This window comes from Bubalus kerabau, chromosome 11, assembly GCF_029407905.1.
Source record: "Bubalus kerabau isolate K-KA32 ecotype Philippines breed swamp buffalo chromosome 11, PCC_UOA_SB_1v2, whole genome shotgun sequence".
NCBI lineage: Eukaryota > Metazoa > Chordata > Mammalia > Artiodactyla > Bovidae > Bubalus > Bubalus kerabau.
The window spans coordinates 105,128,772-105,145,853 of record NC_073634.1 but is presented as its reverse complement, the minus strand read 5'-3'; the positions used below and the strand labels follow the sequence as shown (position 1 = coordinate 105,145,853).

General features: G+C 40.2%; 1 protein-coding gene across 9 annotated transcripts in view; it reads left to right on the top strand.

Annotated features, from left to right (window-relative positions):
- Nucleotides 1-17,082, top strand: part of SETX (senataxin) — a 109,918-nt gene that overhangs the window by 67,437 nt on the left and 25,399 nt on the right. For 8 of the 9 annotated variants that reach the window (XM_055541474.1, XM_055541472.1, XM_055541467.1 and 5 more), the window contains 8 exons: nt 1,511-1,582; nt 3,420-3,569; nt 4,527-4,634; nt 7,077-7,264; nt 7,871-7,963; nt 8,917-9,081; nt 12,019-12,117; nt 12,724-12,811. In XM_055541474.1, coding sequence (XP_055397449.1) covers nt 1,511-1,582; nt 3,420-3,569; nt 4,527-4,634; nt 7,077-7,264; nt 7,871-7,963; nt 8,917-9,081; nt 12,019-12,117; nt 12,724-12,811 — 963 coding nt within the window. The remainder of the gene's footprint in view (nt 1-1,510; nt 1,583-3,419; nt 3,570-4,526; nt 4,635-7,076; nt 7,265-7,870; nt 7,964-8,916; nt 9,082-12,018; nt 12,118-12,723; nt 12,812-17,082) is intronic. The other variant, XM_055541473.1, reaches the window with a different exon arrangement.

The window sequence follows — 17,082 nt, the reverse complement described above, 5'->3', positions numbered from 1 at the left end:
CTTTAAGCCAACTTTTTCACTCTCCACTTTCACTTTCATCAAGAGGCTTTTTAGTTCCTCTTCCGTTCCTGCCATAAGGATGGTGTCATCTGCGTATCTGAGGTGATTGATAATTTCTCCTGGCAATCTTGATTCCAGCTTGTGCTTCTTCCAGCCCAGCATTTCTCATGATGTACTCTGCATAGAAGTTAAATAAGCAGGGTGACGATATACAGCCTTGACGTACTCCTTTTCTTATTTGGAACCAGTCTGTTGTTCCATGTCCAGTTCTAACTGTTGCTTCCTGACCTGCATACAGGTTTCTCAAGAGGCAGGTCAGGTGGTCTGGTATTCCCATCTCTTTCAGAATTGTCCACAGTTTATTGTGATTCACGCAGTCAAAGGCTCTGGCATAGTCAATAAAGCAGAAATAGATGTTTTTCTGGAACTCTTCCCTTTTTGATGATCCAGCGGATATTGGCAATTGGATCTCTGGTTCCTCTGCCTTTTCTAAAACCAGCTTGAACATCTGGAAGTTCATGGTTCATGTATTGCTGGAGCCGGGCTTGGAGAATTTTGAGCATTACTTTACTAGTGTGTGAGATGAGTGCAGTTATGCGGTAGTTTGAGCATTCTTTGACATTGCCTCTCTTTGGGATTGGAATGAAAACTGACCTTTTCCAGTCCTGTGGCCACTACTGAGTTTTCCAAATTTGCTGGCATATTGAGTGCAGCACTTTCACAGCATCATCTTTCAGGATTTGAAAGAGCTCAACTGGAATTCCATCACCTCCACTAGCTTTGTTCGTAGTGATGCTTTCTAAGGCCCACTTGACTTCACATTCCAGGATGTCTGGCTAATTAACACCTACTGAATGGAACGTGGAGTGTTAGTTGTTGGGTTGCTGGGTAATGAGCTGAGGTTTAAAACCAGACCACAGGAGAAGTTGAAATAGATTTATTACTCACAGGTCCTGGAGGAGGTACATAGCATACCTTGAGGGGCCACGCAGGAGGTCCATGCAGAGTGCAGACAGAAGCAGGCCCTGGGCCACATATCTTTATCAGGGTCCATGGTTGGAGTGTTTTGACATATCCAGATTAGGGCTGGATTGGGCAGTTTGAATGGAAAGAGCAGGGTTTGGGTAAGTTTCTTGGAGGGTTTTATCTCAAGGTCACATATAAGGCATACAGGTGCTGGAAGGCAACAGAAAGCATTGATGACAAGAGCGAACATTTGCTGGTGACTCTGGGTGCTATATAAGACATTTGCAAGAGTGAGGGGCGAGTGTCAGTTTGAAGTCACGGCAGGCACCTGGCCAAACACAATGGATGTCAGGGCAGCAGTGCCCTGGAGTAGCTTAGCTGAACTCTGATACACAGTAGTATAGAGAGACTGGTAGGGGAAACACACTGGGTGAATCAGTTTTTCATTGGTAAAGTACTGGCTCTTCTTTTTGAAATGTGAGGCAGTTCATTGGAAAGCATTTTAAAATGCTTAGTTTAATGATAGCAGTCTTATTTTTTCCAGAGGCAAGAATTAGATGGAAAAATTGCCAGAGTTTCAAAAGAAAGGCAGGAGCTTGCTTCTAAAATTAAAGAGGTAAGTAGTTCATCTGTAGCATTTTCCTGGCATTTCTTTTTTAAATTATGAAATAGTTCAGACAGCCTATGGTCTTTTCTCAGTTACATTTAAACTTTGAGAATTCCTGGTGGTCCAGTGATTAGGACTCTGCACGTCCATTGCAGAGGATGTGAATCCAATCCCTTTTTCAGGGAACTCAGATCCCTCAAGCTGCATGTGTAGTCAAAATGTATATAAATCAATAAAATTTTTTTATAATGAAAAATTAATATCAAGCATATACACAAATAGAGAAAATGGTGTAACTGCTTGTACATTTATAGTTTTTTTCTGAAACTTTCAGTGTTCTACTCTCCCACCCAGAAATTTATGGTATTGTCATATGAATAATTAATGAAACTAAATTTGTAGGGTTTTCCTTTATTAAAAATAAAGAAGAAAGAAAATTACATGTCTGAATTCAGGTAGACCAGCAGTGACTGGGATGTGGCACAAGAAAAGTGCCTTTTTTCCCTCAATTTTTAGCTGAAAGCATAAGCTCTTTTTACTTGTTTTTGATCACAAAAATTCTTTTATAGCATGTATAACTTTTCCCCTAGTATTCTTTGGATATAAAAATATCAACTCAAGTTTAGATGAGTCGAAGCTAGAATGGCCAGCATAGAGCCCTAATGAAATGAACTGGGGTTAAGGGAGAGAGGGTACTATGAACTGGTAATGGCATTTGTATTTTTAAGCTGAGATTTTTCTCTTGAATATATTATTGACTTCTGTGTGGCTAAATGAATATAGTTGAATTTAATGCATATTTCCACTAGCAGTTTATTTCAATTAAAAATTATGTGCTGCTGCTGCTAAGTCGCTTCAGTCGTGTCCGACACTGTGCGACCCCATAGACGGCAGCCCACCAGGCTCCCCGGTCCCTGGGATTCTCCAGGCAAGAACACTGGAGTGCGTTGCCATTTCCTTCTCCAATAAAAATTATGTGGAAAGCTATTAAAAGTTTAAACTCAGCCCAAAATTAATCTTTCCATATTTCAGGATGAAGTCTTTGTTTACCGGTGATATGGTTTTTTGCCACTGATCACGTTGTTCAGTGGGCTGTTAAATTAATTGCACTTGCGGTTTTAGCATGATGCTGGCTGTAAGGAGAGGGGTATGGCAGTTACCATATGAGCACTGGAGGGAAGGCCACAGCCGCCACCACCTTCTCACAGACATGCCTCAAAGAGTCCAGGTGTGAGTGTGTCATATGCTCAGCTCCAGCTTTTCAGGAGCAGAAATAGGCTAACTGAATCTCTGATGAGACTCAGTCTCCATCTCAGTTTATTCCATTATATAGACATGGACCAAGGTGGTCGTTAGTTCTGTGGGAGTAGAATGCTCATGAGTTTCACAGGTGTTTTTGTTGGTACTGGTTCTTATAAAAGAATAAGGTTACATGCTTAAAACTAACAGAAAAGGGTATGTTCAGGCTTAGTTTTGTTCCTGGTTTTACTCAGATAATTGCTTCACAGTTCAGTAGAATTATTTAGTCTTTGCTTATTCTGATACCTTCCCACATACATCAGGCTGTAAGAATTTTAAGTTTACTTTGACCAAATTAAACCCTGAATAAATTTTTCTTAACGTGCTGAAATCACGTTCCAAGATTAGACTCCCCTGCAGACTGTTCTCTCTGATGGCTTCTGAGTACCTTGAGTGCTGCTGTTTTCTAGATTGCAGGTTCCCACCTGACATTTACTGAACATTTTTCTGCCACATAAGTGGCAAGTGTGTTACAGTGCAAAGAGGCCTATCATAGTCAAGAAGTTTTTAGATACAAGTGAACATTGATGAACTTTTATTCTCTTAGGTTCAAGGACGCCCACAGAAGACACAGAGCATCATCATCTTAGAGTCACACATCATTTGCTGCACGCTGAGCACGAGTGGTGGCTTGCTGCTCGAGACTGCTTTCCGTGGGCAAGGGGGCGTCCCCTTCAGCTGTGTCATCGTTGATGAGGTCAGTGAGCAGTTGGCCATATGGCTCTTGCCTAGTGCTGTGAGGAGGAAGTCCTAGGTGAAGAGTGGCTGCCAAGATGTTGACATAGTGGTCTTTTGCATCTGATTTTGACCTGCTCTTAAACATGTGTATTCCTATATGTTGAAATATGCTGCTAATAACCCACCATGATGAAAACTGCTTTTCTAGTATTGGAATTATAGTCTTAGGTATTCCTGATCTTAACAAAATCCATCCCAAGGATTGTCTAGCTCCTGCTTAGAATATCTCTGATTACCTTTTGAAGCATTTTTGATATAATTGGATAGCTCTGAGCACCATATTTTCAGCTTTTCATCCTAATTCCTAGTTCATTCATTGAGCAAATATTTATTGGTTACCTACTGTTTGCTAGAATCTAGAGCCAGAAGACAAAAAGAGATGGAAAAGGAAGGATAGAGAACCCGTTCAGGAGATCCGAGATCCAGTATTCACCAAAATGAAGGAATAGAAAAGATGATGAAATAGTTGAAGGAAATGTTGCCAAATTGAAGTGAAGCTTGAGGATTGCAAATGTGAAGTGGCCTCCTGAGGAGGAGAGCGAGCGGGCGGGTGGGGCACGCCGAAACACAGCCCTGTCGGGCACACGTCCAGCGGGAACAGACCGACCGGGGACAGGACTTGGCCCTTGCAGTTTATGGCTGCTTCCCAAGTGATAGTGGCACCTGAAAGATGGCTGACTTCCACAATGTATGTGTGTTGGGGCAGGGGGGTTGTTTTGGGGTTTTTTTCCCCTCCAAGCGTTTAGAATGTTCTTATTGTTTTCTAATCAAAATCTTTATTTTTGATATTTGGTGCAGAAGGAGAAGGTGTACGTTTTTGAATGGCTAAGACTTTCATTATGAATTAGACTGTATATGGATAAAAAGTAACAAAGAAAACTATGACTGTATCTCCATTCTATACTTTCTTACCAAGGCTGGACAGTCCTGTGAAGTTGAAACTCTTACTCCGCTCATCCATCGTTGCAACAAGCTTGTCCTCGTAGGAGACCCTAAGCAGCTCCCTCCCACAGTCATTTCCGTGGTATGTTTTTTCACATTCATGTTGCTGTAAAGTGGAAGGGGTCTTTTGGTTTTTTGTTTTGCGGGGTGGGCATCCTCCTTGGATCATCATCTCTTACTTGCAGGGAGAAATAGGGAATGGCTGAGGAAAGAGAACAGCCACTGTTTAGAGCCTTCATAGTAAAGTCTCCAAAAATATTCTTTATTCATAATGAGCTTGTGTGTGTGTGACAGGAGCATGTAGGTATCAAAAGACCAGAAGTTGAAGAACAGGATATCCCATGTGCAATGGGCTTTCCCTCTGAGAAAGGCAGTGTGCAGCTCTTCTAAGGGCTGATTTGTTTTCATAACAGAGCCACCAAACCCATGATAAAAACTCTAAAAGCAAGGGAAAGGATCCCAACCTCGTAATTTATATTTATGTATATGCAAAATTTGAGGAAACCAGTAAGAAGATAAATTATTCTTACAGTAATGTGTACAGTATTAGGATTCCGTATCCTATAATGTTCCTCACATGCTCTGAAAGGGAAGGTGGAAGGAAAGAGACTGGGCTCCGCTTGTGGGAAGATGAGCAGCACAGTTGTGTCCCCTTCCCTGTTGTGTGAACACTCACTAGAACTGCTCCTGAAAGTGCACGGCACAGTCAGGATCCGGATGTTTTGGGTACTCTTGCACAGGTCTCCACCTAGGTTTTGAAACTGAATAACATTGGAGCATTTTACTGATACAGAGAGTGTGTGGTCAGAGTAGTGGCTGCATGACCAGTCCCAGAGAACAGACCATTTTCACAGCATTTCTGTTCAGTTATGTTCTGTTTGGTTATGTAATGAAAGCGTGTTGCTGTTTTTTGTTGTTACTGTTCTTTGACTTTGGGATCATCAACATGATCGTGCAGTTCTTTGATGTCTGAGCACTTGTGCGTGACCATGTGAAGGGGTAGGCTAGGAGCACCCCTGACCTGGAGTGAAGACCTTGTCCGTGGGGAAAAGCTGCTGCACCAGGGTTCGTGGGGAGTTAGGAGGAGCCAGCTCTGCACTGCATTATGTGACTAATACAGCGTTTCAGAGATTGACTGATGACTTCTCAAAGGGCCTTCGCATGCAGTTATCGAAAGGGGGTTGTTGATAGTCCTCAGCTTTACTGCCTTCTTTGGTAATTGATTAAGAACAGTAGAAATGAGAAGAAGAATATTTGGCCTTTTCTTATTGTAAAAATAATACAGGCTTATTGAGAAATTTTCAGAAAATGATTATAAAGTTAATTTTCTCAACATGCCTTTCTGACGCCCTATTTCTAGGAATAATTACTGTGAATAGTGTAGTGGATAATTTGAACAGTTTGTGGTCATGGATGTGCAAAGTTGCCTTTTCTCCAGTCTCTGTTTATTGAATGCTAGCCTAATTCAGGCACCGTTTTAATTAAGTTCTAGGATTATGACAGTGTTGAAAACTGACAAAAATCTCTGCCCTTACAAAGCTGACATTCTAGCGGGTAACAGACAATAAGTTACCAAATTCAGAAGGTTGGGTAGTTTACAGGGAATGTATGCATTTGTGTGTGCCGACTTTGACCTTGTAAAGGTGGCAGAATCAGTCTGTGTCACACTGCCTTTTTTCCAGTCAATAAATAGATCAGGAATGTACATTTATGTCAAAACATGAAAATCTCTGTCATTTGGTAGGACGGATCTGGTTGGTTTTTTTTTTTTCTGTAAGTAAATGTGTTACCTCCTATAAATCCATTTTCTTTTTTCCTAGAGTGAAGTAAATGAGTTTTTTTGTTAGCTTGAATAGATAAACTTTTGAGGTATAGATGATAATGCCAAATGTCCACTAAGAATATTTATTCTATTTAATTACACAGACCTATTTAAAGTTGCATATTTATATAATCACTTGCATAAATAATACAAATAGGAAGTAATGTCTTCTTTCTCCACTCTGATAGTTTGTGAAACAGGTTTATTAAAACTTTGCATATTCATCTTCAGTGCTCATATCTGCAACATACTCATAAAGTTTCCACTCTTCTTTCTCAATTTTGACATGGTGCTAACATTGAAACGTATATCCTAAGTATATCCCAACTGTGATTACATGAAGACACTTTTCTTCATTTGTCAATTACCTCTGTTTCAGGTTTCAGGTTTGTTGTAACCCTTTATTGGATTTATGAAATCAACTTATTTCATAAGTTGATAAGATCACATCATTCATCAACAGTATGTGGAATTTCTAAATGAGGAGAATATGCCTCAGCTTTTGTAGTCACGCTCCATGGCTTTTCAAAGGTGGAAGTCAGAAACATCTTCTTTCTCTGAATCTTTGGTTGTTGGTAATGCCATGTGCATTTTAGATGTACGTTTGCTGTGTACATTGTAGAGCTCAGTAATTGTTTTTTTAATAGTGGGAAAAGTACAGATGAGTCATTAGAAATTATTGCTTTGTCTTTCCCCTTTCAGAAGGCACAGGACTACGGCTATGACCAGTCGATGATGGCCCGCTTCCACAAGTTCCTGGAGGAGAGTGTGGAGCACAACATGATTGGCAGGCTGCCCGTCTTACAGCTCACCATCCAGTACAGGATGCACCCGGACATATGCCTCTTTCCTTCTAGTTATATTTATGATGGAATCTTGAGAACAAATAGGTGGGTTCTTCTCATTGCATGTTAGCTTGTTTTATTTGTAGGTTTGGCTGCTTAGGAAGAATAGCTCTTTTACAGTGCTCTTAAGTCTTGTTATTAAAAACATAAAGGTTTAATAATTTAAATTATAAAAGTCATGTTGATTGTAGCAAATGCAGATAAATGAAAAGGGGGATAAAACCAACCCCCCTATTTATACTACACAGAAATAATCACTAGTAACATTTTAGTATATCTACTTCCAGTCCTTGTACTATGCACATCTTTTTTTTTTTTTTTTTTTCCTTTTTCTCTTTTGGGAAAAAAGAATCATACCGTGCTTTACCTACTGTTTTATACCTTGCTTTTTTCATGTACTGTATTATGAGTAATTTTCCAGTCATAATTGTTATATTTTAAATACATAGATGATTCTCCCTAGCACTAGAATAGAAATAAAATTCACTTTTCTTTTAGTGTATTGAAATTTTATTTTTTTAAAGACGAGTCCTTCTTGTCCCCTTTTCCCTAGCTCTCTCCCTGCCACATACACACAGAAAAATGGTAGTAATAATTTAAAAAAATGTTTCTGACTTGACTTGTGTTCTAAATGGTGCTGTTCTTTTATAGAGGGACAGAGACCAGTCGGTGCTCATCTGACTGGCCATTTCAACCCTACCTCGTGTTTGACGTTGGAGATGGCTTAGAAAGACGGGATAATGAGTATGTTCTCTTATATACTTCAGTCTTCACTGATGGTGTCAGAATTTTTATATTGTTTTTGTTTATATTTAAGTTCAAAATACTTTTCATACAAATCTCTCTGCCTAGTGCCAGGGCACAATCATTTTCTTTTAGCTGGATTGATAAATTCATCTTTTTAATCATAAAATTACTGATATCTTTATGTATTTCAGTCTTTCAGTGTTTCTTTCTTAATTGTATTAGTGGGGATTGTATTACCTCACATGTGATAAGCACTTAAGTAGATCCATGCTGAACTCACTGCTGTTGCTGCTAAGTCAGTTGTGAGTAAAATAGATGTGGCCCCAGTGCAAGGCTCTTGTGGTCTAACACGAGGCAGACGTTAACCAGGTCATTCCTGTGGTGATTGATTATTCCAGTTGGGTAAAATATTGGGAAGGAGAAATACAAACACGGTTGAATGAAGGTGTGAGGCAGAGGGTGGACGATACTTGGAGCACGTTGGGTTGTGTGAATCGGTCGGGTGGTCTGTGAATGCTAGTGCGTGATCCGCGTGGCCTGTGGTGGGGCATGACAAAAGTGATACATCTGAAGCTCTTTTCTCAGTGTGGGGAAGATAATAAATCTGTAATAGGAGCTCTTCATTAGTCATGTCTTCATTATTATAAATACCTTTGTTCTCACTGTGGCTATCCCTGTTTTAACAAATGAAGAAGCTGGTGTCTAAACTTATTTGACTCCAAGCTCTTTTCTGTCATACAGCTTCATGATTCACTGGGCAGTTGTTATTCTGTTTATTTATATGTACAGTGTTAATAATGGTCATTATAACAGCCTCTTTGAATCACTGCTGACTGAATAAAGATAAAGCTTCCCAATCTACCCTTGACTGTAATAGACAACAAAGTGGAACTTAACAATTGGACTGCTATTAGTTTTGATGTCTTGTATTTTGTTTTTATCTTATTTAGCTCATATGTAAATGTTCAAGAGATAAAACTGGTAATGGAACTAATTAAACTTATTAAAGACAAAAGAAGGGACATTACTTTCCGAAACATTGGCATAATAACCCATTACAAGGCTCAGAAGACACTGATTCAGAAGGATTTGGACAAAGAGTTTGATAGAAAAGGGTGAGGCATCTTTATTTTTATGGCTCTTTCCAGTTTCTCTGTTGAATTAAAAAGAAGAAAGAGGGGATGGAAGGAGAGAAGAAAATGAAACTTAACCCCTGGGGCATGGTCATAGACCCTCCTGGTAACATAGAACAAGGAGACCAGGACACTGGCTCCACAGACTTGTGCTGAGAAGGGAGTATGGTTACGCTTGTAGCACCTGTAGACGGAGTGCCTGCTGCCTTTTCGAAGGTCTTCACTGTTACACTTGACAGTGGAATTGACTGAGAAACTCTCCAGGCCTTTCCATTTAGTTGGATAACTTGTTAATCTAAATTCTAATTGTACCGAGATAACACATAGTCACATTTTCACTTAGAAAAAATTATTTAAACCTTTTAGTGGCTTCATGTATAGGGTGAAGATCGTGTCTTTGTCTCCTTTTACCTCAACAGTTAAAATTAAAAATTAAATATTGGAAATCCAGGTAACTCCATAGTTTCTGCACCTTGAAACACACAAACTACCAAAATTGACACTAGGAAAAAACCAGAAACACTGGCTAGATCTATTAAATGTAAACAGATTGAGTTAGTAATCAAACACTTACCAACAGAGAACAAAGCCAGGACCAGGCTTCTCTGGTGAATTCTATCAAACATTAAGATTTAACACCAGTCCTTGCAAATGCTTCTGAAAAATAGAAGGGAAGACTACTCATTTTATGGGGCCACTATTATCTTGATACCAGAGCCATGGAGACATCACCAGAAAAGAGAACTACAGACTAATATATCCTTTATGAATGTGGATGCAAAAATTCTCAACAAAATAATGGCAGCTGAACTCAGTAGCATATTAAAAAGATTATAGACCAGGATCAAGTGGAATTTATCTCAGGAATGCAAGGTTGGTTCAATATATGATAATCAGTCAGTGTTCTGTACCATAATTAAAGGGAAACCCCACGTGGTTGTGATCATCTGAATAGATTTCATTTATTTGAGTGAAAGCATTTTAGTGCAACAACAACCTTTCATGATAAAAATACTCAACAAATTTAGGAATAGAAGGGAACTTCCTTAGGCTAATAAAAGACATCTATGAAAAACCATAGCTCAAAAACCATACTTGATGGTAAGATGAAAACTTTACCTATATGATCAGGAAGGATGGGATGTCTGCTTTCACTGCTTTTGTGCAGCATTGTATTAGAAATTCTGTGCAGAGCAGTTAAGTAGGAAAAGGAAATGCAGTATTTGTGCAAACTGCTAGTCCTTATAAACAAGTTCAGCAGAGTTGTAGGATACAAGATCAGTATGCAGAAATCGGTTGTATTCAGCAGCCACAAGAAATCTGAAAAAAAAATTTTTTTAATTCCATTTACGGTAGCATCATAAAGAACAAAATACTTAGGAATAAATATAACCAAAGAAATAAAAGCTCCTACACTAAGTACAAAAAGTTGTTGAAAGACATTGAAGAATTCCAAAATAAGTGGAGATAGTCCATGTTCATGGATTGGAAGACTTACTAAGATGGCACCTTTCCCCACGCTGATCTACAGGTTCGTTATCTCCATCAAAATTAAAACTACGGTTTTGGAAAAGCTTACTGCAAAGTTCATGTGGAAGTGTAAGATACTCTCCAAACAACTTGACAGAACAGTGTTGGGGGGCTCACACTTTTTCAAAATTTACTACAAAACTATCAACATTGTGGTACTGTCATCCGGGTAGACATATAGACTAATAGAAGTGAGATTCCAGAAATAAATCCTTATGTTTGTGCCCAGTTGATTTTTCAAGAAGGGTGCCAAGACCATTCAGTGCAGAAAGAAGAGTTTTTTCAACAAATGGTGCTGGAACGAGTATAGGTATCCTTCTGCACAAGAGTGGATTTTGACCTGTGTCACGCATAGTAATGATATTAGAGCCCTGAGTCTTCAGAGACAAAATTATAAAATGTGTAAGGAAACAAAACTAAATTCATACGATCTCAGATTAGGCAACAGTCTTAGGTGTGATATCCAAGCACAAGTAACCAGAGGAAAATTAAATTGGTCTTCATAAAAATGAAAAGCCTTTGTTTCAGACGACACTATCAAAGAGTGAAAAGACAACCCACAAAATGGGAGAAAGTACTTGCAAATTATTCATCTGATGAGTTATATCCAGAATATAAAGAACTCATACAACTTGATAATAAAATGACAGTCTTATTTTGTTGAAAAATGTGAATAGCATTTTTCAAAAAATAAAAATCCAGCAGGCACACTGAAAGGTATTCCACATTATTTATCATTAGGGAAATGCAGATCAGAACTACAATTAGATAACCAAACCATTTCATACCCACCACGATGACTGTCATTAAAAAAACAGGCATTAACAAATTTTGGCAAGGATGTGGAGAAATTGAAACAATACATTGCTGGTGAGAAGACAGAATGGTAAATCATTGTGGAAAAGTTTGGCAGTTCCTCATAAAACTTAGTTACCACATGACCAGCAGTTTCATTCCTAGATACATACCTGCGTTGGGGAAATGTTCACAGGAAAGTTTGTACAGGAATGTTCATAGCAACATTATTCATGATAGAAAGCAGAGACAACGCAAACTTCGAAAAATTGTATATGGGTAAATTGTGTATTTGCATGCAGTCGTAGAAGGAATGAAGTAGTGGGATATTTTGTGACACGTGAACCTTGGAAAACATTGTGCTAAGTGAAAGAAACCTGACACAGACGGTCACATGCTCTGTAACTTCATTTATATGCGAGCTATGTCCCGTGTAGAAAAGTCCATAAAGACAGAACATAGATGAGTGGTTGCCAGGGCCTGGTGGGGAGGAAATTAAGAGACTGATGGCTAATGGGCACAGGGCTTCTCTACTGGGAATAGACATGCTTTAATAACTGTTTTTCAGTAAATATGTTTCTTTTTCATTAATAGGGCAGCAGAAGTCGATACCGTGGATGCCTTCCAGGGGCGTCAGAAAGACTGTGTTATTGTTACATGCGTCAGAGCAAATGCCACACAAGGCTCAATTGGGTGGGTAACTGTCATCCTTGAGTTTTTGCTTTGTTTATAATCCAGAAGTAGATCTATTTTTAATCACTGTTAAGAGAGTACCATCATTTGCTCAGTTATATAAAAAATTACGTAACGTCATGAAGTTTTTTTTTAAGTTATGTAGTTGGTCCACTGTTAGGTCTGCTTTTCTTGGTTCCTTGTGTCCATGTCACAGAGTGAATCTGTTTTTTCACTTGAGAAAAGTAGATGATTGAATCCAATATATTTTGCAGGGGCATGTTCCTCTCCACAGTATGTGTCATAATTGATCTACTGTCATATTTTTAGGATGTTTTAAGACTTAAAAATCACAGCATTAAAATTTCTAATATCTAAGTCACGATAGGAAATAGGTGCATCACTTTGAAGGAAAGCTCCAGACATCGTTTGTTTATTGTTTTTGATGGGAACTGCTCTATGCCAGGTCCCCTGTGTTGAGAGAAGGGGTGCAAAAGCATTGTGATTTTAAAGCAGAAGGAGCCAAGAAAAGCTGTCAGAAATATCGCCTGTGTCTCACATACACTGATACATTGCCGAGTCATTCTGTACAAAGAAGTAACTTTTTTTTCTTCTTCTATTGCTTAGATTTCTGGCAAGTTTGCAGAGATTGAATGTCACCATCACACGAGCCAAGTACAGCCTCTTCATCCTCGGACACTTGAGAACCCTAGTGGTAGGTACATTCTAGAGGATCAGGGATCTCAAAAGGTTGCCCCTTATTACTCATACTGGGTTGAGGTTTTGTTTTTATCTTTCATCAAAATGGAAATGATTTCGAGGTCACAAACAATAGAGTTCCTCTTACCCCTCACCCCCCACCTTGTTAGTCCCCCAGCAGCTTCTTCATGGCAGCTCTTAGGCACCCAGACTGTTCTTATCTTAGCCCAGGACCCAAGTAATCACAGTGTGCTCTCAAGATGACCTTTAAGAAATTTTTTCTACGTCGTGGGATTGGTCAGCCCTTAGTAAACTTAATGTGGTCTCGGCTCAGCCTAATGCCAGAGAGAGTGGGAGTTTGCAGGTGTGTGTATGGATCTTCATTTCTGTCCTGACACTTTGAGCCGCACCACTTGCTGCTTCCCTTGAGAGATGAGTGCCATCAGAGTCATCTGTCAGAGCAGATGCTCCTCCAGAAGGGTCAGGTTCCACTTGTGGTCCAGACAGTATAGCTTAGTTGGGTGAACTACAGCTGGATAAATGTGTATTTGCTGCTTTGTCTCATTTAGGGGTAATAACTCAGTTTCTCTAATTTTAACAGTCTTTGGTTTATCTTAGGAGAAGTGCTAACTTAGTTCAGTTCAGTTGCTCAGTCGTGTCCAACTTTTGTGCCACCCCATGGACTGCAGCATGCCAGGCCTCCCTGTCCATCACCAACTCCTGGAGCTTACTCAAACTCATGTCCATTGAGTCGGTGATGCCATCCAACCGTCTCATCCTCTGTCGTCCCCTTCTCCTCCTGCCCTCAATCTTTTCCCCCAGCATCAGGGTCTTTTCAAATGAGTCAGCTCTCTGCATCAGGTGGTCAAAGTATTGAAGTTTTAGTTTCAGCATTAGTCCTTCCAATGAACACCCGGACTGATCTCCTTTAGGATTTGACTGGTTGGATCTTCTTGCAGTCCAAGAGACTCTTTAAGAGTCTTCTCCAACACCACAGTTCAAAAGCATCAATTCTTCAGCACTCAGGTTTCTTTATAGTCCAACTCTCACATCCATACATGACTACTGGAAAAACCATACCCTTGACTAGTTTAACCTTTGTTAGTAAAGTAATGTCTCTGCTTTTTAATATGTTGTCTAGGTGGGTCATAACTTTCCTGACAACTTAGTGAAGTGAAACCAAAGTCGCTTAGTCATATCTGACTCTTTGCAACTCCGTGGACTGCACAGTCCATGGAATTCTCTAGGCAAGAATACTGGAGTGGGTACCCGTTCCCTTCTCCAGGTGCTCTTCCCAACCCAGGGCTTAAACCCAGGCCTCCCACATTGCAGGTGGATTCTGCACCAGCTGAGCCCCAAGGGAAGCCGACTTAGTATTTCCCCCTATTTTGTCTAGTTCCACCAGAGGGCGTTCAAATATAATCTCCTCCTTCAGCTCTTCCCTAGGTCTGTGGTCTGCAGCTTTCGTTGTTTGGTACCTCCTTGAAATAATTTTTAAAAGCTGCATATCCTCCATTTTAAGTTGATACTGAGAATCTTTTATCAGAAGGATTGATAAAGGTTTTGTTTATAATATGTTGTAAGTACTGACATTTTAAAATAAGGCTAATAAAAATAAATGTATTATGTCACTCTTTTAAGTGTATCCAGTGGGGTAGAGAGCATTGTTATTCTTTCTGCTCTTTAAAATTGAATTGTCATCTGTACTGTTCAGGATATAATTCAGTGGGTATAATGAATATGTTTTCATAATTAAAAGGTTGTTAATATGACTTTTAGGCTTTTCTGCCACAAAAACAGTTTACAATATAAATTGAACTTTTAAGGAGTTGCTTTTCGTAACTATTTGAGAAAACTGTGAAAATTGTACTTTTTTGGTAACTTCCTGTAAATCTATTGTTCAGTCACTAAGTCATGTCTGACTCTTTGTAACCCAATGAACTGTAGCACCCAAGGCTTCCCTGTCCTTCATTGTCTCTGGGACTTGGCTCAAACTCATGTCCATTGAGTCAGTGATGCCATCTAACCCATTTCATCCTCTGCCGCCCCCTTCTCCTCTTGCCCTCAGTCTTTCCCAGCATCAGGGTCTTTTCTAATGAGTCGGATCTTTTCCAGGGAGTTGGCTCTTCACATCAAGTGGTCAAAATATTGGAGCTTCAGCCTCAGCATCAGTCCTTCCAATGAATATTCAGGGTTGATTTCCTTCAGGATTGACTGGTTGGATCTCCTTGCAGTCCAAGGGGCTCTAAAGCGTCTTCTCCACACCACAGTTCAAAAGCATCAATTCTTTGGTGCATCAGTTCTTCTTTATGGTCCAACTCTCAAATCTGTACATGACTACTGGAAAAACCAGAGCTTTGAGTGTACAGACCTCTGTTGGCAAAGTGTTGTCTCTGCTTTTTAATATGCTATCCAGGTTTGTCATAGCTTTTCCTTCCAAGGTGCAAGCATCTTTTAATTTCATGGCTGTAGTCACTGTCTGCAGTGATTTTGGAACCCAAGAAAATAACATCTGTCACTGTTTCTACTTTTTCCCCATCTGTTTGCCCTGAAGTGGTAGGACTGGATGCCATGATCTTAGTTTTTTGAATGTTAAATTTTAAGCCAGCCTTTTCACTCTCCGGGCTTCTCTCATCGCTCAGCTGGTAAAGAATCTGCCTGCAATGCAGGAGACGCCAGTTCAATTCCTGGGTCGGAAAGGTCCCCTGGAGAAGGGATAGGCTACCCACTCCAGTATTCTTGGGCTTCCTTTGTGGCTCAGCTGGTAAAGAATCCGCCTGCAATTCGGGAGACCTGGGTTTGATCCCTGGGTTGGGAAGATCCCCTGAAGAAGGGAAAGGCCACCCACTCCAGTATTCTGGCCTGGAGAATTCCATGGACTATACCGTCCATGGGGTCGCAGAGTCGGACATGACTGAGCAACTTTCACTTTTCACTGCCTTCTTTCACCCTCCTCAAGAGGCTCTTTCTGCCATTAGAGTGATATCATCTGCATATCTGAGGCTGCCAGTCTTGATTCCAGCTTGTGAGTCATCCAGCCCGACATTTCACATGATGTACTCTCCATATAAGTTATATAAGCAGGGTAACAGTATACAGCCTTAATGCACTCCTTTCTGAATTTTGAGCCAGTCTCTTGTTCCATGTCTGGTTCTAACTGTTGCTTCTTGCCCTGCATATAGATTTCTCAGGAGACAGGTAAGGTGGTCTGCTATTCCCATCTCTATTTACCACAGTTTGTTGTGATCCACACAGTTAAAGGCTTTAGCAAATCTATAGTGAATCATTGAGTTCAGTCGCTCAGTCGTGTCCAACTCTTTGCAACTCCATGAATCACAGCACGCCAGGCCTCCCTGTCCATCACCAACTCCCGGAGTTCACTCAGACTCACGTCCATCGAGTCAGTGATGCCATCCAGCCATCTCATCCTCTGTTGTCCCCTTCTCCTCCTGCCCCCAACCCCTCCCAGCATCAGAGTCTTTTCCAGTGAATCAGCTCTTCGCATGAGGTGGCCAAAGTACTGGAGTTTCAGCTTTAGCATCATTCCTTCCAAAGAAATCCCAGGGCTGATCTCTTTCAGAATCGACTGGTTGGATCTCCTTGCAGTCCAAGGGACTCTCAAGAGTCTTCTCCAACACCACATTTCAAAAGCATCAATTTTTCGGCACTCAACTTTCTTCACAGTCCAACTCTCACATCCATACATGACCACTGGAAAAACCATAGCCTTGATTAGACGGACCTTTGTTGACAAAGTAATGTCTCTGCTTTTCAATATGCTATCTAGATTGGTGATAACTTTTCTTCCAAGGAGTAAGCGTCTTTTATTTTCATGGCTGCAGTCACCATCTGCAGTGATTTTGGAACCCCAAAAAATAAAGTCTGAGACTGTTTCCATTGTTTCCCCATCTATTTCCCATGAAGTGATGGGCCCAGATGCCATGATCTTCGTTTTCTGAATGTTGAGCTTTAAGCCAACTTTTCACTCTCCTCTTTCACTTTCATCAAGAGGCTTTTTAGTTCCTCTTCCCTTTCTGCCATAAGGGAGGTGTCATCTGCATATCTGAGGTTATTGATATTTCTCCCGGCAATCTTGATTCCAGCTTGTGCTTCTTCCAGCCCAGCGTTTCGCATGATGTACTCTGCATAGAAGTTAAATAAGCAGGGTGACGATATACAGCCTTGATGTATTCCTTTTCCTATTTGGAACCAGTCTGTTGTTCCATGTCCAGTTCTAACTGTTGCTTCCTGACCTGCATATAGGTTTCTCAAGAGGCAGGTCAGGTT